The sequence below is a fragment of the Myotis daubentonii genome, chromosome 7 (genome assembly GCF_963259705.1).
Source record: "Myotis daubentonii chromosome 7, mMyoDau2.1, whole genome shotgun sequence".
Lineage (NCBI taxonomy): Eukaryota > Metazoa > Chordata > Mammalia > Chiroptera > Vespertilionidae > Myotis > Myotis daubentonii.
The window spans coordinates 80,090,182-80,117,249 of NC_081846.1; the positions used below are offsets into that span (position 1 = coordinate 80,090,182).

General features: G+C 41.8%; 1 protein-coding gene across 10 annotated transcripts in view; it reads left to right on the forward strand.

Moving 5' to 3' along the window:
- NCKAP5 (NCK associated protein 5) overlaps nucleotides 1-27,068 on the forward strand; it is a 941,160-nt gene that overhangs the window by 623,898 nt on the left and 290,194 nt on the right. For all 10 annotated transcript variants that reach the window (XM_059704629.1, XM_059704625.1, XM_059704622.1 and 7 more), the window contains one exon: nucleotides 15,714-15,863. In XM_059704629.1, coding sequence (XP_059560612.1) covers nucleotides 15,714-15,863 — 150 coding nt within the window. The remainder of the gene's footprint in view (nucleotides 1-15,713; nucleotides 15,864-27,068) is intronic.

Sequence of the window (27,068 nt, forward strand, 5' to 3'; positions counted from 1 at the left end):
AGAAGCCCTGAGCTGGGCTCATGGCTGGCTTGCGCAGCGGCAGTTGTGGGAGCCTCTCCGGCCTCCAAGGCAGTGCTAAGGATGTCTGACTGCCAGCTTAGGCCGACTCCCCCTGAGGGTTCCTGGTCTGTGAGAGGGTGCAGGCTGGGTTGAGGGACCCCCTCCCCTCCCTGAGTGCATGAATTTTGTGCACTGGGCCTCTAATATATATAGTATATCCTGTATATATAGTATATATTACCTAATAATAGACAAACATGTACATTGACCATCCCTCTGCTACGCTCACCAGCCAATCAGGAGAGTATGCAAATTAACCCAACAAAGATGGCGGTTAATTTGCATATGTAGGCACGAAGCAGCAGAGCCCAGCGAAGACGGAAGGCTCCGGGCCGGAGCCATGAAGATGAAAGGCTCTGGGCTGGAGCGAAGGCCTGGGTCCCAGGTGCCGGAGGAAAACTGGTGCCATCAGCCAGGGGAAGGGAAGGCCTAGTGCACGAATCTCTTCTTGCAACGGGCCTCTAGTCTAATATATTAGTATATCCTGACCTCTCTGATTATCATTAGAACCATGCTTATTTCTGATTTATCTGAATTGCCTTCCCTCTCTTGCCCGATGAACCACTGGTAGGGTTGCAGGTGTCTGCCAAGCGCTCCTTGCTTCTCTGCTCCCACTGTGGCTATGAGTGGCTTGTCATAATGTACACCCCACTCGGTGACAAAGAATCACCTCAAATGATAGCTTCCCGCTGCTTTCAGAGGATAAGGATAAAAATAATAGTTTTAATGTCAAAAAGCACACCAGGACAGTATTGCTGGCGAAATGTCTTCAGTAAAATTCTCAAACAATTGAGCCCTGCTCTGTGCACTGAATTTTGTCTGACTAGAGAGAGCAGGTATTATGTAAATTGTACTAGGAAAAAGGTCACATTCTTGCCTTATCTCCAAGTTCCGTTTAGTTGCACATAGGTGAAGCTTTCCTCTGTTCTGACAGGTGCCCCAAGAGAATTAACGAGATAATCCATCTCTGACTTTCCAAAGTATAAGGAATGTACCTCATTAGAGCTCTGCTTTTAGGTAACCCCAGAGGTGGGCGGTGGGAGGAATGGAGCACTTTGATTAGGAGTGGGTCTGCCAGTCTCCAGAACTCTCCAGGGCATTTTAGGAGAGAAACTTTATGGCTTCAAAGGTCATGCGTCCCTGTGAGAGATGCATGTGGTGTGATGGCGGTTAAAGGAGAAGCATGCAAAATCTCATGCTCTAGGAGTGGAAGTCAGTTTAATGCTGCATTTATCTTTCATGCAAACATCCTAATAGTCCATAGCATTATGTTTCTGATACTGAAATACTTGCTTAAAAGTGGTTTTCTGTTGAAAGGGCTTAAGAATACATAGTTCAGCATTAAGCTTACTTACTGTGTCATTGGAGGGAAAGGAAGATAATATCATCTCTCACTCAGCATCACAATATTCCACAACACTGGACATTTTCTGAGCACCTTCTGCTTGTGCAGGGTGTGGTGAAGAAGATATGACATAGAAGCATGACTCTTGCCCCTGAGGGTCTTATGTTGGAACTGAGACCTAAGGAACTGCATACAATGTCTGTTTACTGAATTCGGCATGACTAGAAGGCTTCTTCATATGAACTAATTATTATTATTATTATTATTATTATTATTATTGCATTTGTATTGTGACCTTTAAATAACTATTTCTTAGCAGAGGCAATTTTCTGCCAATTCAATTCAGCTTAACAAACTCAGAATATACATAAATATAAATATTTTGTTGCCAACAATTGTGTGTATTCACACACACACACACACACACACACACACACATCACACACTATTGATAGTAGTCTATACTATAGTATCTGACATCTGACTGTATAATAGTACTGACCATATTTTCTGAAAAAAAAAATTGCAAACATTGGTCATCTGACAATGTATACTTATGAAGATGTGGAAATAGAAAATTTTAATAGCTTCAATTTACTTTAAATTAAAATTTGTCCAGGAATCTCAGACATAGGCCTACTGTGGGTGTATAAAAAGTCATGAGTCCAAGTAGCTCAGTTTGTTGAAGTGTTGTTCCAATAGGCCAAAATTGCAGGTTCGATTCCTGGTCAGGCACAATTAAGAATCAACCAATGAATGCATGAATAAGTGAAGCAACAAAATGATGTCTCTCTCTCTCTCTCTCTCTCTCTCTCTCTCTCTCTCTCCCCCTCCCTCCCTCCCTCCCTCCTTCCTCCCTCTCTCCCTCCCTCCCTCCCTCCCTCTCTCTCTTCCTCTCTCTCTCTCAAATCAACCAATACAATATTTTTTAAAAGGTAACAGTAAATATACCCACCCACCTACCACTAGCTAGTCAGTGACTGAATTATTGGTTCATTTGGGATGGCCAACCTCTGTCTATGAGCCTTCCCTCTGGAGGCTCTATGGCTTCCCTGACCAATGAATTCTTTCAGAAAATGGGACAGGGGAGAAGGGAGAAGGAAAGAGAAAGAGAGAGAGAATTTGAAAGCAAATTTTGACATTAATTTATGAGTTATTTTTAAGTAGAGGCCTGATGCAGGAAAGAGTAGGCCTTCCTTTTCCTGGCTGCTGGCACCAGCTTCCCTCTGGCACCCAGGACCTGGGCTTCCCTCTGGCCACTGGCAGGCACCCGGGACCCAGGCAGCTTTGCTTAAGCCCCAGCTTCAACGTCTGGAATGACATCTGGTCTAATTAGCATATTACCCTTTTATTATTATAGATGACTTTATGTGTTTAAGTGTGACCACTAACCACTGAAATTTTCATCTACAGGACTTTCTTACTGTTTTTATTTCTCTCATGTTACATGTAGACAGACATCCGTGGGCTACAAGGACATCATTTCTATTGCTAATCTTAAATGTCCAGGCACCTAGAGCATGCCTTGGTGGAAAATTACAGCTCACTTTTCCACACCATTCTATTCCACAGTGGAATTTCCCTTTGTATAAAGTGCCTTTAGAATTGAACTTTTGGTAAGGAAATAAATGTTGCTGATAGATGGAACAGGCAATAAAAGCATCATCTGAAAATTTATTAATGTAACTTTACAGAGATGTTCAATATGGACGATAGGCTGCAATGCCGAGGAGTGTTTTGAGTGAAGAATAATAGGGAGTAGATGTGAATTGATATGCGAATGGTCGTGACTTCATATTAGAGACATAAAGAAAACACTTTGTTGTCTTATCCATCATACACATTTAATCTTGGGGATTTTACTGTGTGCTCAGTTCACTTTGTAAGTCAAATCCAGGGATGAAAAAGAAGAGTTTTATATGTTTGCCTGACAGTAGTAATCTTAAACTGTGAACAAATTGGGATGTTCTTTTAAAATCCTGTGATTTATCTGACGCTATTTTCCCCCTTTAAAATTTAGTATGCTAGTGCTGAACAAAAGCTGCTAGTGATCCCTCGGAATGTTTTTATGGCATTTTTCGAAGTGCTATCTAAAGTGACAATATATTCTGTGTACCCTCCCCGGCACCAGAAAACAAATGAGTAAATAAATCACAGAAGCTGACGCCACCGGGACTCACTGTCAGCCAGACGCCGGCCTCTGCATTTCCATTCAGCTTGTAATATGGTGTGTGTGTGTGTGTGTGTGTGTGTGTTTAACTAATTGAATCATCATTAACTATGAGGTGGTAGTGCTGGGAAAACCTATTCTGCTGATAGTCATCTGAGGCCAGACGTGACATCTCTGATAAGATCACCCACTCCCTGGAGGTGGCCTAGGAGCCCTGGGAGAGATGCTGTCAGCAGCACTGTTTGCAGCTGAATGAAGATCACAGATCCTTGATAGAACCCCACACTAAGGGCCGCTCGGTAGCTCGGTAGGTGTTTGGGAAAGTTGAAAGAAGTGACTGAGCTTGTGGAAAGAGCGTGACATTGGAAATCAGAACTAAATTCAAATTTTGGCTCTGCCACTTCCCGTTGACAGGTCACTTAACCCATCAGAGCCTGTTTTCTCTTTCTTTTTATTAAAGTATAATAGATGTGCAATATCATATTAGTTTCAGGTGCACAACGTAGTGAGTTGGCATTTATATACTTTATGATGTGGTCACCATGGAAGTCTAGTAGCCATGTGTCACTGTGCAAAGTTATTACGATATTATCGACTATATTCCCTGTGCTGTGCGTTATATCCCGTGATTCGTGTGTTCTATAACTGAACAAAGCCATTGTCTTGTCTCTAAAGGGAGTCTAGAATATGTGTCCTCTTTGCTGTGGCTGTGAGTGTATAAATGATCTGTATGAAGTGGTTTGGTTTAACTCTGTGGTATTATACAAATATTAAACGGTATTTCTTATTTTTTGTGTTCTGAGAAGAACTTAACATTTCCTGCTGCCACCAGCCCTCTGCCTTATGTGATCATCCCTAAATCATAGCTTTGTATATTTTTACTATAAATTACTAGGTGGATTTAACAAATGAGTAAATAGTCAAAATGAAACTTACGTACTAACTTCTGTGACTGACTAGCTTTTCAAAGGTGGTTGTCTCTTCGTATTGCTATGATTTCATTTTGCTGTGTTTGAGTCAGACAACTACATGTTCCTGATTTTTTTTGTTTATTTTTTGTCTTTTACTGAACAGTGGTAAGAGAAAAGGGCAGTCCCATTAGAAATGAATGAATGAGCTTGACGGGAGTATAGCTGTCAGCAGCAGCTTACACGCAGTGCTTCTACATGTAGGTGTTATGTTTGCATCAGTTACAATGATGAAATAGAGAGACCAGTGAATTCTTTTTACTTTTATAAAACCTTGCAACCAGGAGATACTTGGAATTATTCCTCCCATAAGCAAATGCCTTCAGAGGGATTCATGTTAGCACCATTTCCTGTGAGTGTTGGGAGTATGTTTTACTAAATTCTTGCTTGTTCAGTATGGCTCATCAGGCCTTTTCAGGTGACTTCTATCATAGGGCCCAAGCAAAGTACAGCAAAAGGGGGGGAGGCATTTTTTTTAATAAGAGAAAGATGAGAGAGAGAGAGAGAGAGAGAGAGAGAGAGAGAGAGAGAGAGAGAGAGAGACTTTATTAGGCATGCCTTCTAGGCAGGTCTAACTTTCCTGCCACTCTGCATTAAATCCTAGAACTTCAGCAATGTTTTAAATACTTTTTTTACAGATGATAAAAATTGTATAAATTTGAGTTAGTCTCTTTCTGTGGGTTTTCTTCACGAATGAAGAAATTGAAGAAGGTGAAGTTCAGGTGGCTTGACTAAAATCACACAGCTGGTTAGTGGCAGAGCTAGAACTGGAATGTAGATTTCTTATTTCTACTTATTCTAACAATTGATGCAAATGGGTTTGTGTTCCCACCTGGACAAGAATAGTTCACAGTGAGATGGAACTTCAGGCACCTCAACAAACAGATGACATGACTCTCCCATTATCCTATCGAATGAAATGCCAAGGTCTGTCCCAAGGTGACGTGCCATCTTTCCCTTCTGCGCTGATTTGGGACTCTTCAGTTTTTCTTACACTACTGCGCTCAGACCTGATGCCATCCCGCAGGCCACCACGTTAACGTCCAGGCAACCACACATACCCAGGGGCGCTGAACATGGGGCAGGGGAAAGGGGAGAGGGGCAAGAATGTTTAAACTTCTTTATTACCTTTCTTATTGAAACTGTGAGTCCATCGTGACAGCCAATTGCCACATTCTACTTCATTTAGGACACTGCTGGGCTGATTTCTCCTATTTTTTATAAAAACATAAAGGAGACGCAAGCATTGTTTTTAAATTAGGAAGGCTTTCCAAGCAGGAAAACCAGTTTCCTCCCACTTCACACACACAGAACCTGTCTCTTGGAACCTCAGCGACTTTTGCAGTAGAAACCATTCAAAGTAGCTACAAACTGTGAGTGCCATCAGCTTCCCTGGAAGGCACAGCCATACATGGTGGGCATTGGACCTTCAGAACTCAGGTTGCCCAGGGGTCTCTCATCACACCAACATAGACGAGCTTCTGTTGTGCATATCAACAGCCAGCGTCTGTTACTGAAGTAGTGCTTAGCAAGCTCTGGGTGGTATGCCCCAGCTTGCTTGTCGAGTCCCAGTGAACTAAGGATAGCCGCCCCCTTCACTCTCCAGTGATTTGAATGATTATTAATTACCTGTTCATTTACTTATTTAGCATAAAAATTAGATCAAAGTGTAACCTAAAAACTTGCCTAAAGTGAAAGTGATTCATGTTCTGTGCTGGAGTGCCTTTGTCCAGAGGCTCTTAAACTTCCACGTGACTTAGAATTACCCTAAATTCTCTGAAACTATAGAGTCCCGGCTCCACACTTAGATACTGTGATTTGCTAGGGCCACAGTTGGCCAAGGTATTCCAGTTGTAAGCAAGCAACACAGCTCCCTTCTCCTCACCCCGTGGACTTTGATGCCAGGGACTGTGGGCCTACTCCCTGAAAAGCAGTGACCTAAGGAAACATTAGTTTGTCATTCTGGAGGAACTGCATACTAAAGGCTCAAAATTACAAGATGATTTGCAAACTGTGAAGTCTCATTCTGTGAACTTGTCATCGTTCAGTCAACTCCTGCTTAGTCTATTGCAGTAGCATCTTATTTTTCACACATCTCTGTTAACCTCCCTTCAGCATGTCCTCCAGACTCTACCAGAGTGCTATTCCAGACCCCAAATCCTACAGTCACCACACACACACACACACACACACACACACACACACACACACACACACACACTTGAAAACGGTCAATGGCTTCCCATTGCCCATAGGGCCAAGGCAAAATTTCTCGACCTGTGGGCTAGCCCCATCAGCCCGCCCCAGCCTCATTTCCCTCCGCAGCTACACAGAGCTCAGATGTTTTAAATTGCCCTCCCTTCCTTCCACATCACAGGCATTTCCTAGTTAACTTTCATGGTGTTAACTGTGGACATTTGCTTCCTGACCTCTCTTCTGTTTCCCTCTAGTATTGATCCTTGCAGCCCCTGCAAACTCCTTTTTATATTTGACTATTTATATTTGTCTATTTTCTGTCTCCTTCTGTAAGACCTTGGGCTTTGTGAGAACAGGGTCCACCTGTGTTTTTATTCACATCTGTATGCTCAGCATCTTCCATCTGGAGCTGCTCGGTAAATATTTGTTGGATGGATTAATTGATTAATTATAAATTAAGGTGGCTTCATGAAACCTTCCATGAATCCCTGTATGTGCTGGGCTGGGAAAGTAGCCAGATGATGAACAAGACTCTTTTGGGGAAGGGAATTTTTAAAAATTTTTTCTTTTTTTTCTTTATTGATTAAGGTATTGCATATGTGTCCTTATACCCTCATTGCCCGCCCCCCCCACCCTGTTGTCTGTGTCCATTGGTTTTGCGTATATGCATGCATACAAGTCCTTTGGTTGATCTCTCCCCCTTATCTCCACCCTCCCCTACGTTCCCTCTGAGGTTTGACAGTCTGATCAATGCTTCTCTCTCTATGGATCTGCTTTTATTCATCAGTTTATGTTGTTCATTATATTCCATAAATGAGTGAGATCATGTGATATTTATTTTTCTCTGACTGGATTATTTCACTTTGCATAGTGTTCCCCAGTTCCATCCATGCTGTTGCAAATGGTAAGAATTCCTTCTTTTTTACGGCAGGGTAGTATTCCATTGTGTAGCTGTACCACAGTTTTTTAATCCACTCATCTGCTGATGGGCACTCAGGCTGTTCCCAAATCTTAACAATTGTGAATTGTGCTGCTATGAACACAGGGGTGCATATGTTCCTCTGATTGGTGTTTATGACTCTTTGGGATATATTCCTAGAAGTGGGATCACTGGGTCCAATGGGAGTTCCATTTTTAATTTTTTGAGGAAACTCCATACTGTTTCCCACAGAAGCTGCACCAGTCTGCATTCCCACCAGCAGTGCACGAGGGCTCGCTTTTTGCCGGGAGCCGGTCCATCCTTGCTGTTTCAAGGGACCTGGCATATATGGCATACGGTTCTTAATATGTTTGCTCACCTTCTTGGCGCTGTGTTTTAACCAAGGTCACCTCTCCGAGAAAGGTTGAATCCCCAGGTAGGGATTTTCCCCTGAAGTTAGGGAGGGAATAAAACCCCTCAACTAAGTGCCAGGCGGGTAATTAATCACTTTAACTATGAACAATCATGCTTAAGCTACATAATCTTTTCTCCCTGGAATGGAGATAAGAAACACCCTAACCTTTGTAATAGAGATTGATAGGATTGAATCAACTGGTATAAATACAGTTGTAACAAGACAGAAACACTCAGAACTTAGAACACAGAATTCAGAAGACAGAGACAGAACTTAGAACAGAATCAACAAGACAGAACTTCAGAGACAGAATTCAGAAGACAGAACCTATGCGGAACCTGGAGATGGAGGAGCTTCGCTGGAGAGAACATGGCAAGGGATCCTGGACTGAACCTGACTGCGGAGATTGGCAGGAGAGCCTGACTAGAACCTGGTGACTGAACCTGACTGGAGAACCTGAGCAGAACCTCTCTGGAGATCGAGACCAGAACTTGGCTGGAGATCCTGGCTAGGCTGCTGATCAACTGAACGCTGTCTCCGTGTCATTCCTTCTTCGCCGACTCCGTCCACACCTTTGGGGAACCCCTGGACCCGCTGGGGCAGGACCCCGGCAGCTTTTCTCGACATCCTCGCCAGCACTTGTCGTTTGTTGATTTGTTAATGATAGCCATTCTGACAGGTGTGAGATGGTACTTCATTGTCATTTGGATTTGCATCTCTTAGATGATTAGTGACTTTGAACATGTTTTCGTATGTCTCTTGGCCTTCTGTATGTCCTCTTCTAAAAAGTGTCTATTTAGGTCCTTTTCCCATTTTTTGATTGGATTGTTTATCTTCCTTTTGTTAAGTTTTATGAGTTCCCTATAAATTGTGGAGATTAAACTCTTGTCAGATGTCACATTGGCAAATATGTTCTCTCATGCAGTGGGCTTTCTTGTTGTTTTGTTGATGGTTTCTTTAGCTATGCATAAGCTTTTTATTTTAATGTAGTCCCATTTGTTTATTTTCTCCTTCATTTCCATTGTCCTAGGACAGTGGTCAGCAAACTGCAGCTCGGCAAACCATGGCTCGCGAGCCACATCTGGCTCTTTGGACCCTTGAGTGTGGCTCTTCCACAAAATACCGACTTCTGCACATGGGCCATGAAGTTTCAATCTCACTGTATGTGCGTACCTGCACGTGGTATTTTGTGGAAGAGCCACACTCAAGGGGCCAAAGAGCCGCATGTGGCTCACGAGCCACGGTTTGCCGACCACGGTCCTAGGAGGTGTGTCAGTAAAAATATTGCTATGAGCCATATCTGATATTTGCTGCCTATGGATTCTTCTAAGATTTTTATGGTTTCCCATCTTATGTCAAGTCTTTTATCCATTTTGCATTTATTTTTGTGTATGGTGTAAGTTGGTGGTCAAGTTTCATTTTTTTACAAGTATCTGTCCAATTTCCCAACAACATTTACTGAAGAGACTATCTTGACTCCGTTGTATGCTCTTGCTTCCTTTTTCAAATATTAATGGAGCATAGTGGTTGGGTTGATCTCTGGGTTTTCTGTTCTGTTCCATTGGACTATATGTCTGTTCTTGCACCAGTACCATGCTGTTTTGAGAACCATGGCTTTGTAATATAGCTTGATATCTAGTATTGTGATCCCTCCAACTGTGTTCTTTTTTTCTCAGGATTGCTGCAGATATTCGGTATATATTTTTTTATTCCATATGAGTTTTTGGAGGGTTTGTTCTATGTCTGTAAAATATTCCATTGGTATTTTAAGGGGATTGTATTGAATCTACAGATTGCTTTGGGTAGTATGGATATTTTAATGATGTTGATTCTACCAACCCATGAACTGGGTATGTTCTTCCACTTCTTTATATTTTCCTCTATCTCCTTTTTCAACATCCTATAGATTTCTGAGTCTAGATATTTTACCTTCTTAGTTAAGTTTATTCCTAAAAATTATATCTTAATTTTTTTTGTTGCAGTGGTAAATGGGATTGTTTTTTTAATCCCTAATTCTGTGAGTTCATTATTGGAATATAAAACCCATCAATTTCTGTGTGTTAATTTTGTATCCTGTTACATTTTCAAATTCATTTATTAAATTAAATAGTTTGTTTGATGGAGTCTTTAGGGTTTTCTGTGTTCAATATCATGTCATAAGCAAATAATGGCAGTTTTATTTCTTATTTTCCAATTTTGATGCCTTTTATTTCTCCTTCTTGTCTGATCACTATGGCTAGTACTTCCAGTACTATATCGAACAGGAGTCGTGAAAGTGGGCATCCCTGCCTTGTTCCTGTTCTTAGGGGAAATGATTTTATTTTTTGCCCATTGAGTATGATATTGGCTTCAGGTTTGTCATATAAGGCTTTTATTATGTTGAGGTATGATCACTCTATTCCCACTTTGCTGAGAGTTTTTATTAAGAAAGTGTGTTGAATTTGTCAAATGCTTTTTCTGCATCAATTGATATGAGTATATGATTTTTGTCTCTCAATTTTTTATGTGATGTATAATGTTTATTGATTTGTGGACATTGTACCAGCCTTGCATCCCCAGAATAAATTCCACTTATGATCTTTCTAATGTAATGCTGGGTTTGATTTGCTAGAATTTTTTTTTTGAGGATTTTAGCATCTATGTTCATCAGAGATATTGGCCTGTAATTCTCTTTTTTTGAAGTGTCTTTATGTGGTTTTAGAATTAGGATAATGCTGGATTCTTAGAAAGAGCTTGGAAGTGTTCCTTCCTCTTGAATTTTTTGGAATAGTCTGAGAAGGGTTTGTTTTAGTTCTTCTTTGAAAGTTTGGTAAAACTCCCCCGTGAAACTGTCCAGACCAGGGCTTTTGTTTGCTGGAAGTATTTTGATTACTACTTCAATTTCCTTCATAGTTATTGGCCTATTCATATTTTTTATTCTTCCTGATTGAATTTTGGAAGATTGTATTTTTCTAGAAATATGTCCATTTTGTCTAGGTTGTTCAGTCTGTTGGAGTAGTGTTCTTCATAGTATTTTTTCTTATAATTCTTTATATTTCTGTGGGGTTGGATGTTACTTAACCACTTTCACTTCTGATTTTGTTTATTTGGGTCCTCTTTCTTTGTTTCTTGGTGAGCCTGGCTAGAGGTTTGTCAATCTTGTTTATCCTTTCAAAGAACCAGCTCTTGGTTTCATTGATCTTTTATATTGTTTTTCTTTTTTTGCTTGTTTTTTTTTGTTGTTGTTGTTGTTTGTTTTGTTTTGTTTTCTGGTCTCTATGTCACTTATTTCTGCGCTGATCTTTATTATTTCCTTCCTTCTACTTACTCTGGGCTTTTCTTGTTTCTCTCTTTCTCATTCTTTAAGTTGTAGGGTTAGATAATTTATTACCATTTTTCTTGTTTTTTGAGGTAGGCCTGCAGAGCTATGAACTTCCCTCTCAGTACTGCTTTCACTGTGTCCCATAGATTTTGGAATATTGTGTTTTCATTGTCATTTGTTTCCAGGATGTTTTTTATTTCTTCTTTGATCTCTTTGGTAACCCAGTCATTATTTAATGGCATGCTATTTAGCCTCCAAGTGCTTGATTTTTTAAAAAAAATTTTATTGTAATTGATTTCTAATTTTAGGCCATTGTGAACTGAGAAGATGGTTAATGTGTTTTCTATCTTCTTGAACTTGAAGAGACTTTGCCTGTGTCCCAATATGTGGTTTACCTTTAAAAATGTCCCTGTGCACTGGAGAAGAATGTACATTCCATTGCTTTCAGGTGAAATGTTCTGAAGATGTCAACTAATTCCATATGATGTAGTGAGTCATTTAGGATTGCGGTTTCTTTGTTGATTCTTTGTCTAGATGATTTATCCCGTGATGTGAATGGGGTATTAAAATCCTCTCTATGATTGCATTGCTGTTGATCTCAACCTTGATATCTTCCAGAAGTTTATGTATTTTGGTGCTCCTTTATTGGGGGTATATATGATTACCAGAGTTATATCCTCTTGTTGAATTGCTCCCTTTTGTATTATGAAGTGGCCCTCCTTATCTCTTGTTAAGGCCTTCACTTTGAGGTCTATTTTGTCAGACATAAATATTGCTACCCTAGCTTTTTTATTCATTTCTGTTTGTCTGAAAAGAATTTTTTTTTTCATTCCTTCACTTTCAGTCTGTGTGAGTCCCTTGTTCTGAGGTGAGTCTCTTGTAGACAGCATATATATGGGTCATGTTTTCTTATCCATTCAGCCACCCTATGTCTTTTGATTGGATCATTTAATCCATTTACATTTAAAGTTATTATTAATAAGTACTTGTTTGTAGCCATATTTATTCTTTATGCCTGTGTTACTTCTTCCCTTTCTATTTCTTCTTTTTATAGTAGTACCTTTAGCATTTCTTGCATTGCTGACTTGGTGGTAATAAACACCCTTAGCCTTTTGTTGTCTATGAAGCTCCTGATTTCCCCTTCAATTTTGAATGATAAGCTTGCTGATAGAGTATTATTGGATTCAGTCCCTTGCTTTGCATCACTTTGTATACTTCATTCCATTCTCTTCTGGCCTGATGTGTTTCTGTTGAAAAAACATTTGATAGTCTGGGAAATCCCTTGTAGGTAACTTTCTGTCTCTCTCTTGCAGCCCTTAAGATTCTCTCATTGTCATTAACATTTGCCATTGTAATTATGATGTGTCTTGGTGTAGGTCTTTTTGGATTCATCTTGTTTGTGTAACCTTTTTGTTCCTCAAGTGAGGGAAGTTTTCTGTCATTATTTCTAAACATTGAGTTTCTAATTATTGCTCTCTTCTTGTCCTTCTGACACCCCTATTATACAGATTTTGCTTTGTTTCGTGTTATCCCAAAGCTCCTTTAAACTGTCCTGCTTTCTAATTTTTTTTTTCTCCAATTGCTATTCTGATTTAGTGTTTTTTTTCTATCCTGTCTTCTAACTTGTTGATTTGATCCTCTGCTTTTTCTAGTCTACTGTTGAAACCTTCCATTGTGTTTTCTATTGCTGCTATATCACTCTTGATTCTTACATATGTTGGAGAATTTCTGATCTAGATGGTTTAACATCTTTATGACCATTACTCTTAATTCTTTCTCTGACATATTGCTTCCCTCCATTTCATTAGTTCCTTTTTTTTTTTTTTTTTTTTTTTGCAATTCCTCCTTTCCTTTGGGGATTGTTTCTTTGTTTCCTCATTTTTGCTGTCTCTTTCTGGCCTTGGGCACCCTGCTTGGGGTCTTAGAAGTTGAAGCCCCTAGCAGTCCAATGGTCCTGGATTCGCTAGCCCAGAGGCTGGGTCTGCCTTGAGTTTCACACCTTTGTTGCCTGTGCTCTGAGTTTTATCTCCTTCTCCCATGGCTCTTGTCCCTCAGTTGTCTGCTTCAGATACTCGGGATCGGCCGGGGCACATACACAGTTCCTCTGGTGCAACTCACTGTGAGGTCCCCAAACCCTCTGGCATGCAATTCATTATGTGGCCACACTTGCAGCATGGTCCTGTGACCTGTGGCTGGGTCCACTGGGTTGCACTGGCAGATCTGTCCTGGGCCAGGGTGGAGCATGTACCAGCTGATGCCTCTATCTAGGTAGGTGTGGAGGATATACCTGGACTGTGGCTCTGTACTGGGACTGGGGATGGGGAAGGGCAGGGGTACCCCTGGCTTATACTCACAGCATGGGGACTTGAAGTGCAGGATCCTAGGACACCAGTTCTGGAGTCTGGAGAGAAGGCATAGCTAAGGAGGGCCCTCTGGTATGCACTCACTGTAGACATTTGGGAACCACGGGGTGGTGCCGCACTGTTCACTGCTGGGGCATGGTGCCAGATTCATGTGAGTCATGCCTGACAAGCAGCACCCTGCACCAGTCTGGGCGTGGTGTCCGAGGTCAGTCTGGAGATTGGTGTGTCTGTCTTCCTGGCCTCCTTTGCTCCCCTATACATGATTGCATGGGCTCTGCACTAAAGCCACCCTGGCCTGCGAGTGCCCGCTGCGGTAGCAGGGGCTCCCTATCTAGGAGAGCCCGATCTGCCAGTCACCAGGAATCCTGTGATATCTCACTCTCCCTCACTTGCCACACACACACCACACATGTTCACACACGCCTCTCTCACTTCTTTACTCTGTCATACTCTCTCCCTCCCTGCCATTCTTTTGGCCACCATGTTCCCAAGTCTCAGTTTTCTCTTTGACCAAAAGTCCCACCCTTTGCCTGGCTAGCTAGTCAAGCTACATCACTCACCAAAGCCTGAGTCATGCTCCAGGTCCATGAAATCTCAGCTCACAGCCCTCATTGATCACCTCTCCTTCAAACGATGTAAAATGGCTCTTGTGTTTTCTGTAATCTCAGTACTCATACTTAATCTATTTTATCTTGAATTATTTCCAGTTGTGTCTAGACACCTTAGATGTGTGTGTGTGTGTGTGTGTGTGTGTGTGTGTGTGTGTTTGCATTCAGTAGATTCTCATTATTTGTAGATTCTGTATTTGTGAATTCATCTACCCCCTAAATTTATTTTCACTCCCCCAAATCACATTTGCCTGATGAAATTTTTATATACCTCATCATTTATCTTTTAAAAAATAAGTTAAATATTTTTGAAACCTCTAAAGCACCTTCATGAGCAGTTTGAAAACCTGTTCTTGTTTTCCTCTTAGGCTAGTATTCTTTTCTAAGTAGATCGTATAAGTGCCTAGAGGTTAAGGAACATATCTCTTTTGCTTCTGTATTTGCAAATGATCTAGTTTATTGCTGAATATAAAGGAGTTGCCGATCATTCATAATTCCTTTAGCCCATGGTTGTCAGCCAGCTGTATTTAGACAAGGATTTCTGTAGCAGTGTAGTGAAGTTTGGAAGCATCAGGGTCCGGATGTACCTACAAAATGGATGACATTTTTTTTCTATATCATATTCTCTTGACATTTCTTTCTTCCCTTGAAAACAAGAGCCAGTGGTGAGGCTCAAATTAACACTTCGCAGCTTCCAAAAAAGCTGCCAGTGACAAGGTTGAGTGAGATGCTTCCAGAAGGGAGGTAAGACAAGATAACCACATTTTCTGTCTGCCTTAAGGCTGTACTACTTATCCTGAAGTGCTAGGAAAGGGATGAAGGGGTCCTTAAGAGCTGTGTCATTACTGAGCCAAAGGAACTCATTGGTTTCCACATAGAATTCTGAATTCTAAGAATTCACTATCATATCGATTTTTCTCAAATATTTCCCTTAGGTTAATCAAATGGCTTTATGTCCAATGAATTTAATGATTCTTTTTTGAGGAGCTCAGCTGTTCAGAAATCAAGGGATGAAGATTGATTTATTTATGCCCAGTATAAAGCACAGCTGAGTTCCGTGGTGCAGATAGAAATGGATTAACCGCAGGGCTCCAAGGCTTGGTTGGCTGGGCCACTTCTCCAGCTGGGCAGAGGATGTGCGTATTCAGAGGTGGTGATCCAATGGCGTGGACCTTCCAGGATTCATTAAAAAATGTTTACTTGATTACTAATATAAGCACCACTCAGAATTTCTTTAGAAGAAGAAATTTTTACCTCAACCCCAGAAAGAATGCAAAAGCAATAGGGAGATTCCATAATGGCCATCCGTAGACTTGTGCTTATTTGTCAGCGGGGATTATTGCCAACAAGAATTCTCTGTTGCTTCAGGAAATGCTGTCAGAAGATGAAAGAAAACACAAAGAAGCTTTGGAAGATCTTCACATGGCAGTCGATGAAGACTCGAGGAGCGAAAGCAGCAGTGCGGACGAGGGCAAAGAAAAGACCAAACTGCTGTTGGAAAGACTGAAAGCTCTAGAGGTAAGAAATGAGACCATTTTTACACATTTAAAGAAAAATAGTGTTCTGCTTCTTTTATTGGCACTGGTTTTGAATGAGTATAAACATTCCCTTCTCAATTCTCAGTTCCCTAGACTAATAGGATCCAGTCTCACCCATTGTGATTTCTCTGTCAGTGATTAGCTGTCATGGTCTGCAGTGCTCAGACTCCTGGCCTAGTGACTGTGATTGGATTACCTTACAAAGAGTGCACCAGACAATGATTCACTTTAAATTCCGTTCAGCCCTTACACTAGATCAGGTCCCCTAAAATTGAAGGAAGAGGCTGTTCAATATTTCACTTCATTTACCCAATACCTAATATAATGAGTGAATGAATGAATTGATAAATATATCCAATACTATGTAAGGATGATTGTAAAAAAAATATTTTTTTAAGCAGAACCATTATTTTCCCCCCAAAACATGCAGAAGTTCACTGTGTAAAACATGAAAGTAGAGGTGAAGCTTAGCTAATGGTTGCTTGAGGGAGGTTTTTGGACGATGACAATCCTTCAATATATGTTTGAAAATGCAGGGCTGTTACTTAATGGCATTTGACATCACTTCAAGTGTTAATTCCTGAATGTGTGTGGCTTTCCTCAAAGAACATTCCAGTTATCAGTTCTTGGTAGGGATTATGCAGCTGAAAGGTTCAGTAAAGATGCCTTTTTCTATAAATGGGCTCATCTTCTTTTAATGAGTTTTCTGTTAGCATGTAGAAATGAGATATACTTACTTTTAAGCAATGACTATGGGTAGCCCATCTCTTCTTAAACCAGGTACAAGGGGCCTTCGGAATCTCTAAAATTTAGTTCTCCCATTGGGTCTGCAGAATTCTGAAAACTTCAGGAGGGTGAAGAAATAAGACTGGAGACGTCTTGTTTTCTATGGTTGGTTTCAGAAATCTTGTCTTGAATCCACCATGTGGTCTATAGTGGGCATACTACTCTTTTTGCTCTAATTTCCTCAGCAATAGTAAAGCAAAATTGTTAAGATTATGGACTTTCGAACGAGATTCCCAGGGTTTGGTTTGAATCCCAGTTGTACTACTTTCTAGTTTTGAAACCTTGGGCAAATGAATTAGGCTCTCTGGTGCCTCTGTTTCTTCAACCGTAAAAATGGGGCTAATAGAAACTTAGCTTACGGGGAAATAATGAGGATGCAATGACTTAATATTTATATAGCTGTGCCTGGCACATGGGCTCTTCTGTCCACCTACTTCAAGTTTCCTGCCATTCTTTAACTCATTTTTTCCTATTTATCTGATACAATGATCAATTAAAGAACTATGAGTGTATACTTACCTGGCAGGGGAGATACCATGATCAAGAACTATGAGTGGAAAACTTCAGCCACTGCACACAGGAGTGCCTGAAGGTAGGTAGGTCAAGCAAATGGTGTCACACAGGGCAGAAGAGAGGGCAGTTCAGGGAAGTTCAGCAGCTCCCCTTGGGCGAACGGCCAGGAATCACCCCTTTCTTCCCAAAGGTTCTCATACTTTTTTAATTTTTAAGATAGTCGCTGTGAACAGTGGGAAAACCTTCTCAAGGGACACTGAGGTTCTATCTGAGAGTTTTTGGAAACTCAGAGCTTTGTCTTCAGGATAACTTCACTGGATTGAACAATGGGGATGATTGGATATTACAAGTTCTTACTTCCCTAGAACCACCTACTTAAATACTTAGTTTTGCTTATGATTACAGTAAAAAAACACTTCTAGTCTGCCTATTTGTCACTGAAAAATCTTTGTGAACAATATTTTGTTTAATCAAATCAAGAGCTATTTAAAAAATTATCTCTGGCGATGCATATTGCTTAAGCCCGTACTGAGGAAAATGGAAGCAGTATTTTTTTTTTGTACTTTCACAGAGATCTTTATACTTCAGGCAACAACGCTTACATCCAGCATTAGTTGGATGTAATGGATGATATTTCTAAGTACCATTAAGCCCCACAATTTTAATTCACAAATCTATTTTATTTTCTAAGTTAATTTCCTCCAGGCAGAGTGTTACTGCTTGTTTTCTAAAATGCTTTGCTCAATGTTAAGTGTACTCTCTCCTTGCTCCCAAATATCTTGCTGCTGTCTATTAGAACATCTAGTAAAAGGAGATCTTCATGAAATATACATAATATATGTATATACACACCTATATAATCACACACATATATATGTCTCATCCAATTTTTATATGAATTTCATGTTACTTTACTTTTATTTTTTTAAAATTAACTGTATGTGCTTTCTGTATAATCATTTGCATAAGTTAGCAATTACTGTGTGAAAATAGAGGATTCATTCTGAGAGACCACATTCAGGGCCAACAACAGAGACCCACACAGTGCTACTTTGGAAGATTGCAGGGGCATTAAATAGAATTCTTCAAAATTACTTGGGCAAATTATGATGTTGTACAGCAAGATTTTAGACAACCAAAAAAATACTTGTCATTGGCGTGTTTTTGAAACAACCACATATGTATACTCTGACCTCTTGGCCTCTGGTGTTGCAGGAGGCACAGAGGAATGGTCTTACGAGTGATGTGGAGCAGCCACTGTAATTCCTGCTCCCCAAACGGGTCCCAAGAAGATGTGGAAAAGCAGAGGAGATGCTGAGTTGACTTCTAATAATACCATATTCTTGATTAATATCAGGAAAATATTTTAAAACAACCAAGGTTGAGGAGCCTCTGACTTTGAGAATTGAGTAAATTTATCCAAGTAAAGTATCCCCCACTGAGGAAAGTGTGGTGCCACCTCTACTCCAGAATGTTCCTTCTTGTGGGCCTTTCTGGGGTTGAATTCCTACTTGCACTCAAATTTAAATCCTACTTTCTTCTTCCCAACCTCATGTAAAACAAAGCCCTCTTTATTCGATTTTTTCCCAAATGCAATCCCACAAAGGATATGTGGTCATGGAAGAATATTCCAAAGGCTAAAGGCTTTGAACTTGGTCTTTAGATGGCTGTTTTCTCTAAGTCCTTTAGGGCAGGGCATTTCACGCTTGCCCTTCTCAATCCCCAGCCTCCTACCCTAGAGCATGGCCAGCTCTTTCCCACTTGCGCTCTCTCTCTCTCTCTCTCTCTCTCTCTCTCTCTCTCTCTCTCTCTCAGCCAAGTTCACCGTCATTTACTGTGCAGAGATTTTTGGGTTTCTGTATTCCACTCACGGTGTCATTCCATTCCACTTATAGAGCTCAACAAGGTATTGGCTAAAGAAGACATTTACCTTCCAGAAAGAACTCCAGGGCCAGCAGCCAAAATAATATTAATACACACACATGAACACCTATTTTCTTTCTCTTCTTAGCAGTTGTTTTCTCTGCTCAATGTCTTAGTTTCAGTAATTTCCAGTTGTTCATGAAGAAGAGGAGGAGGCCACTTACCCTCACCTCCCAGCAATGACTTCCCCAGGGACGGAATTATGTTCGCTTAGGATCCTGATGTCTGGTGGAGAAACCATTTGGTGTATTTATATTTCCACCATAAGGGACCCAATGGGCGATATGGATGCCACCTGAACTCATTTTCTATAATTTTTTAAGCATTCGGTTCTTTTTTTCTTATTTAGAGTGTCCGGCTGCTATTTCAGAGACTGCTTACTCAGAATAAAGCTCATCATTTTTAACATGCTGCAGGCCCCATCTATCAAAGGACCACTCCTCCCTTGGACCTCACCCCACAAGGGGTCTTTCAGATTTTTACCTCCTTAAAGGAGTGACTTGACCTTGTGTCTTCCCAGCTGTCTATTCCTGGGCTTGGGCCTCAGGCCCAGGTTTGCTCACGGCATGTTCCTTGAAATATAAGACTTGCTTGTCTCCAGGTCCCTTTCCTAAATCTCTCTCAGCCCTTTCTCCCTACTCATTGACCGGCTTCCTATCTGACTAGAAATCAAGATGAAATTCCCTTACCTCACTCTCAACTCCCATGGCATCTCTGCTTCATAGACTCTGGCCAAGGGGGAGAAGAGGCATGAGACCACCTCGGATTTCTCAGGCTCCAGGTAGATGCTGATGTCATGGATACAGCCTCAGGTCAAAAGAACTTGGCTTCTTATAGGGAAAAACTTACTTTGTGCAGAAAAATATGGTCATTAGATGTGCTAAAGGAAATAGCTTTTTCTACTTAGTTTCACCTTCCCGTGAAAGTATGACAATTAAAATGCTAAGTGTAAGCATTTTGGTTAATCAGTAATTACTATTTAAAATGAGGTAGCTGAAAATAGTAATTCTCAAACCTGGCTGCACATCACAATGACATGATGAGTTCATAGTTGATAGATATTTATTTAATACCTTCTATGGGCTAAACACTGTTAGTCACTAGTATTAGAACTCCAACCCCAGTGTGTAGAGTCAGCATACATATTTAATAAAATAATAAATAATAAAACAAAGAAATAAATAGACAGTTAAGTGCCTCTGAGTAAGAAAAATTAGCTGATATAATTATAAGAGAGTGGGGATGGAAACAAGAGAGGTATTTACCTCCAATGGCCTCTGATACTGGGCCGGTTGAGTACAATCTATATACTAGTATATAAAAGGCTAAGCAACTGTCCAACCAGCCAACCGGCTGATAGGTATGATGCACACTGACCACCAGGGGGCAGACGCTCAATGCAGGAGCTGCTGAGCTGCAGTGACTTGGCAGTGGCGGTTCTCAGGTGATGCAACCTGGAACCAGAGAGGAGGGAGCTTGATTCCTTGCGGGGCCGCACAATTCCACCTTCGGTCGTGGGTTATGTTGTTGCTGGGGCACTATCGCCCGGAATCTGGTTTACTGCACACTTGCGTTTGTGTTCCACACCCTGTATGACAGCAACTTTGCAGAGTGCCCTCTCACACTCTGGGACCTCTCGGGGTATGTTGGAGAGCCAGTTTCGGCCCAATCCCTGCAGGCCAAGCTGAGGGACCCCACCTGCTGGAGAGACCCCACTCACACTCCATAGACGCCCTTAGAGCCGTGGCACTGCCCCAGGTGCAGCCGGCTGGGGAGGGACCACAAGAGGTTGGCTCCCAGGCATGTCTGGCCCGTCCTGCCCAGTTCCATCCTGCCAGTCACCTTCTATTTAATTTTCTTTCAATGTGCATGAGTCTGTGCACCAGGCCACTAGTATAAATCATAAAAAGGAGAGAGCTGAGTGAAAATCTGGAGAAAGAACAAGAAGAAACTGCAAGTGTAAAATTCCAGAGACGGTGAAAGCTTGGAAAATTAGAGAAACAGAAATATTAACTTTGTCTTGGGACATATGGTATAAGATTAGAAAATGGAAAGATGAGTTGAGAGAGGTAGATGGGACCAGACCTTGTAAAGCCTCACAGACCCCAGTCAAAGACTGTGGATGTAATTATCAATGTAAAGGGAAGCCGTTAGGGAAGTTACATGATCTGCTTTGTGCTTTAGAAAGATAATTCTTGCTGCTTATTGAGCTAACAGCAAGATAGAAGTAGAGGCCAGAACACCAGGTAGGAGGTAGTTTTAGATTCCAAATGAAAGCTATTAGTAGACTGGTCTAGGGTGGGCATCTAGGACTAACAGGTGGGTGAACAACCCTGTGGGTGAGGTACATATGATTATTATCATACCCATTTTAAAGATTAGGAAATTGAGCCTAATTTGGGTAACTTGCCCAAGGTCACATAGTAAGTAATAGAATCAGAATTTGAACCCCACTTGTATGGTTAAGCTATGCTCTGCTGATGAGAAATGGTCAAGTAAGAATACATTTTAGAAGTGAGAGCTGGAATTACTGATGCATTGGATGTGGAATATAAGGAAAAGTGAGAAATCATGGGTGACTTCTAATTTTTTGGTCTTAGCAATAGTGTGGAGTTGTACCACATTTCTGAAGGAGGCTAGGCTTAGAAGAGAGGTGACTTGCAGAAAGGAATCCTATATAAAAGGTTAGTATGCGAATTGTTCCCTCAACTGGGAGTTCGACCAGGAGTTTGACCAGGGAGCAGGGCTGGCAGGCCAACCACCACAGCCCCTTCCAGCAGCTGGCCCTGCCTCCGATTGGCCCCCCAATCAGGTGCAAGGCAGCCAAGAAGGGAGAAGGGAAGGATTGGAAGAAAAGGCTAGGGGGTCATGAGGGAGGGAGGGGAGAAGGGGAGAGGAGACAAGAGAAGATTATTATATAGGATTAAAGCAGGCACATTTATCAAAGAAGGAAGGCAAGCAAATCTATGCATTTGGCTTATGAAGTGCAGGTGGGCTCGCAGCTAATCTGAAGAGTGAGTTGGGTGGGGATTTAAGCAATAAGTAAAACTGCCCTTTTTTCTTTTCCTCTCCCCCCTACTTTCCTGCATTCTCTCCTTAGGGAGGGTATTAACCATTTGCTCTCAAGTGTCCTGGCCTGGGGAAGATAATGGCTTGTTATTTACAAGTTGGCTGTAAATTGCCCACACTGTTCGGCCTTATTTTAACTTTCTTGTCTCAGTCTCCCTACTCCTCTTGCCCTGGAATTTTTCCAGCTTTTCACTGTCCTGAACAATACCTGAAGAAATACGTAATAAAAGAGAAGCTCCTTTATAAAGACTGGTGACATTAGGGCATGCTAGTGTACTGATCCGGTGGAAAGGGAGAAACCCACAATGCAGGAGAAATATAAAGGTACCAGTGAAGTCTGCGAGCAGACAAGAGGGATGACACAGAACTACTAGAAATTGAGATGCCTAAAGACAGCCTGGGAAATTCCAAGTCCCTAGGCCCAAGATGGAGGGCCAAGCGTGTTTTCATAAAAAAATGCAGGCGATTCTGGTGCACAGCCAGGGTTGAGAGCCAGGAGACGCATGTAGAGTGTTATTTGTAGCTTCTCTGACACCTTACATCTAGCTCAGTTCAGTTTAATCTCAGCTTTCTTTGCCCCCCCGTCTTAAGTAGAACTTTTCCTGAACTTCAAACTTAGATGCAGACACCCTACCCAAGCTTGAAGTCAGCAGTGCTCTGAGCACCTTCTACCTGCCTCTGATGGCTCCCTGACCTGCTGCGGGATGATACACGCCCAGGTTTGGCTTCGGCTCGCAGATGACAGAAAGAGTCTAACTTCTTAGCATTTCTGATTGGCTTTGCTTGTTCTTCCTCTCACTTTTGTCCTCCCCAATTCTGAGGAAATGTAAAAAAAACCAAAAACACAATACCTTAAAGTTATAAATCAGCAGGGGGTAGTCTGAATAGAGATCCTTAATGGTTTCCTTCTATTCTTTAGAGTCTATGACAGCTTGCTGACAGGTAATTCCAGACATGCCTGTCTTGAAGTATCAGGTGTATGTCTTCCTCCTGATTAATTTGTATCCAACTGTGGGTCACCTGGCAACAGTCACTGCACTAGGATTAGAGACAAAAACTCTTCTTTTTGTTCTTAAAAATCCCCTCCTGTGTCAGTATGTAACTTTGTACTAGCAATTTTCTGATTATAAAAGTGGTAAATAGTCACCTTGTAGAAAATTAGGAAAATATAAGGAAATAGATAAATTGTAATTACATCAAGCAGAACTATATGCTACTGACATTTTAGTATTTATATTACCAGTCATTTTAATTCTCTGTTGTAATTAATTAAACCAGGAGAGGACAAAATATCACTTTATACAGTTTAGTAGCTTGCTCTTTAATTTAACATATAAAAATTATTCCCCCCTATTCCTCAGTGTTCCTTAATATAGGATTTAGTGGCTGTGTAGAAATGTATCAAATGGATACTGAGTACCATTTATTTAATCCCTTTGTGTAGGCTACCAAGGTTGTTGACCCTTTTTTCATTATTATAATGGTGATAAGCATCTGTGTCCAATAAGCCTTTATACACAAATATTTATTTATTTTAAATATATTTTTGTTGATTTCAGAGAGGAAAGGAGAGGGAGAGAGAGATAGAAACATCAATGATGTGAGAGAATCATTGATCGGCTGCCTCCTGGACGCCCCCTACTGGGGATCGAGCCTGGAACCCGGGCATGTGCCCTGGACTGTAATCAAACCTGGGACCTTTCAGCCCACAGGCCGACACTCTATCCACCGAGCCAAACCAGCTGGGGCTATACACAAATCTTTAAATAAGATACTTAAAACATGATCTTTTTTTAAGTTATGCAGGTAGGCAGTTAGTTTTCTTCATACCCAGGTAAGCACCAGTGGCTCTCCAAAATTAAGAATGCCAGGAATGACTCTGATGGGGCAGCACAGTTAGGGGGAAAGCACCCAAAACACCCTCTAAGGAGCCCCATTCCTGCTCAGTACTGTATAGGAGACAATGGTGGGAGCTGGGAGGGGGTACATGGGCTGCTGAAACTATGTATTTCAAAGATCTAAGTCCTCGAGACAACTTTACAATGCAGGCAGTCCTGCTACTTTGTCAAGGTACTGTGATGGCTCTTTCTGAGCCAAGTCAAGGATGTCCTATTCAGACTGACTTTAACATAACCAAGAGCGGTCATGTAACTAGAAATGACAGCATAGCAACGGATGGAGTCATGGATTAATGCAAAGGTTCAGACCAGGTCAGGGGGCCTTTTCTGTCTCGCAGCTTTGCTCTCCTCTACGTGGGTGTCATTCTTAGGCAGGCTCTCTCTATGCGTTGGCAGAGTTGCCAACCAGGAGCTTCTAATTCTGTACCCACTGATCAGCAGTGAAAAGGTTGTATCTCTTTCCTTGTGGTTCCATCCAAAGTACTAGACTGCAGTGAGGATGTCAGGGCACACGCTCGCATCTTGGCCACTGGAGGCTGGAGCATTACCCCTGACAGTCCCATCAGTTCCATGATTTACCAAAGTTATTGGGTTTTAGTTATTTAAATGTTATATAACATCTAAGGTGCATCCATTCATAAAGGTAGGATGCTACTTAGATGTTATCTTTTATTTTTCTTCTGTGATGTCTTCTTTTTCTCTTGTCTCCTCTCCTCTTCTCTCCTCCCTCCCTCATGACCCCCTACCCTTTCCCTCCACTCCTTCCCTTCTCCCTTCTTGGCTGTCTCTAAGCCTGGGTTCCTGCTGGGTGCTGGAGTTACAAAGATCCACAGAGGATTTCTCTGCCCTTGAGACACATTGTTGGAGGGAAGACAAACATATACTAATTTACATCATAAACATAATGCACATTAACATTTTTAAAAATTAAAATATATGTACAAGGGTCATGGAGTGCCAAATAGATATTTTTTGGAAGAGGCAAGGCAATAGGAATGTACCATTTGAGGCTTCATGCAAATGTTCAGGGCAAGCAGTGAGAGGAAAGGCAGAAGGAACAAGGCAGCAAAACTCCAAGGCAGCCCCATGGAGCCACTGGACATGGTCAGCCTGGGGCCTGGAGTTTACATCCCAAAGCGAACCCGAAAGGCTTGGCCTGGCCTGTAACTGCATAGCATGAGCCTCCCCAACTATCCAGCACATGGAGAGGAAGAGCTATCAGCTTTTGTTGTTGAAACTCACAGAGTGTATAATCACGCCTCTAATCTGTTTAGAGATGATCTTAACTGACAGCCCCTGGGGTTTCCACAGGGCCCTGGAGCTGCAGCTCCGAAGGGTGCTTCTGCCCATCTTTACAACATAAATGACAAATGGCGTGGCCAGACAATCACGCCAAGTGGTGGTGCAGCAGACCTGAGCCACGGGGGGAATATGTCTGGAGTGAAAGCTCAGGCCCCCAGCGACTTCAGGGGAAACTCCTTCAGAGTGTAGAAAAAATATGTAAATTCCACAAACTGAAGTCCTACCAATCACCGCGAGCCTTTGATCGGCCCTGGTTGGACTTCTGCCATCTCTTCACCACTGATGTGAGGGGACGAAACCTGCCCGCAGTTTAGGTTTCCCAACAGTAATAGGCAGCTGAGGATTCCTCTTGCTCTGGGTTTTGTTAGCAGCCACAACGCTGTTTTACAGCTGCCCTTTCGGCCTTCCAGCCCCCGAAGCTTGTTCAATCGAGAATGACCTTTTTATCAGTTATGAGCGACTGCTGAGGGGAGAGGAGAAAGCTCTGTGCTGTGAGGTAGTGGGAGGGAGAGTGAGGGGCCCGTGCCGGCTCTGCATGGCTGGGCTAGATGTGCGTGGGAGCTTGTTAGCTACACCTCACGTGTTAGAAAAAGCCAATGTCAAGAATTAATCTGCATAAATATGCTACTTGGCCTGGCTCTGATTTGTGTGGGAACTTGTAAGAAAACCCCAGATCTTATAGAAGGCCAATGCATCAAGGTCTAATCTCCACAAATACTCCAGGAGCGATCAAAGAAGAAAAATGAGCTGAGGGCCATTATTAATTGTGCCCAAAGATAATTAGAACAAAGTGCTGTTAATTGTACGTTGGTTTAATGTTATGTAGCTGCGGCCTTGCTTTTTTTTCACTGCGAGTATAAATTTTGATGTCAGAAACTGAAAGCTGGCTGGCTTGATTAATCAAAAGGCCTCAGTTTGCTTAGTTACAGCCAATTAGGCATTTTAATTCTTACTCTACCAAGTACGATGAAGCCTAGTATGTCCTGAGTATAATGGGAAATCAAAGCGTCAAGTCTTGGTGTTTTTTGCATAGCGGGTATCTGAGTGGCTCTAGATGGGACGCTTCTACGTAATTTACCCACGTGTCATGAGTGGAAATGACAAGCTATGGTTCAGAAAAGCACCATGATTGTTGAGCTGCCCCAGCTACAGGACGGCAGCGTCCTGTAAACCCTAACAGCTCACCAGGAGAAACTGTTACCCAGCCTTGGGAAGGGAAACAGCAGTGGCTCCAGGATGGGGTCCAGAACAACGCCCTCGTTACACCGTCACTGGCTGAGTCACCCTCATCAGATGGGAATAGGCTAGTTACTTAGTAAGTGTAAGAAATTCACTCACTGGGAGTTCACATGGCGGCCTTTAGAGGGTGATCTAATCCATTGGCATTCAATTCATCCCCACCCTAGCGCCTCACTACCCAGGAAGGGGAAATATACAGTTTTACTCTATAACCAAAGCAGTGCAACTGAGGTACTAGAATGGGTCAGGGGTTTTAAGATTTGGACATGGGAGGGAAGATTATAAATACAAGCTGTCCTGGGTAGAAGAACCTCTGCAGTACAGTGGGGCCTTGAGTTACGAGTTTAATTCATTCTGTGACGGAGCTCCTAACTCAAATTACTCGTATGTCAAATCATTAAAGTGAACGAGTGAGACACATGATGCTGGGCTGATGTTGTGGCGTTCACTGTGAC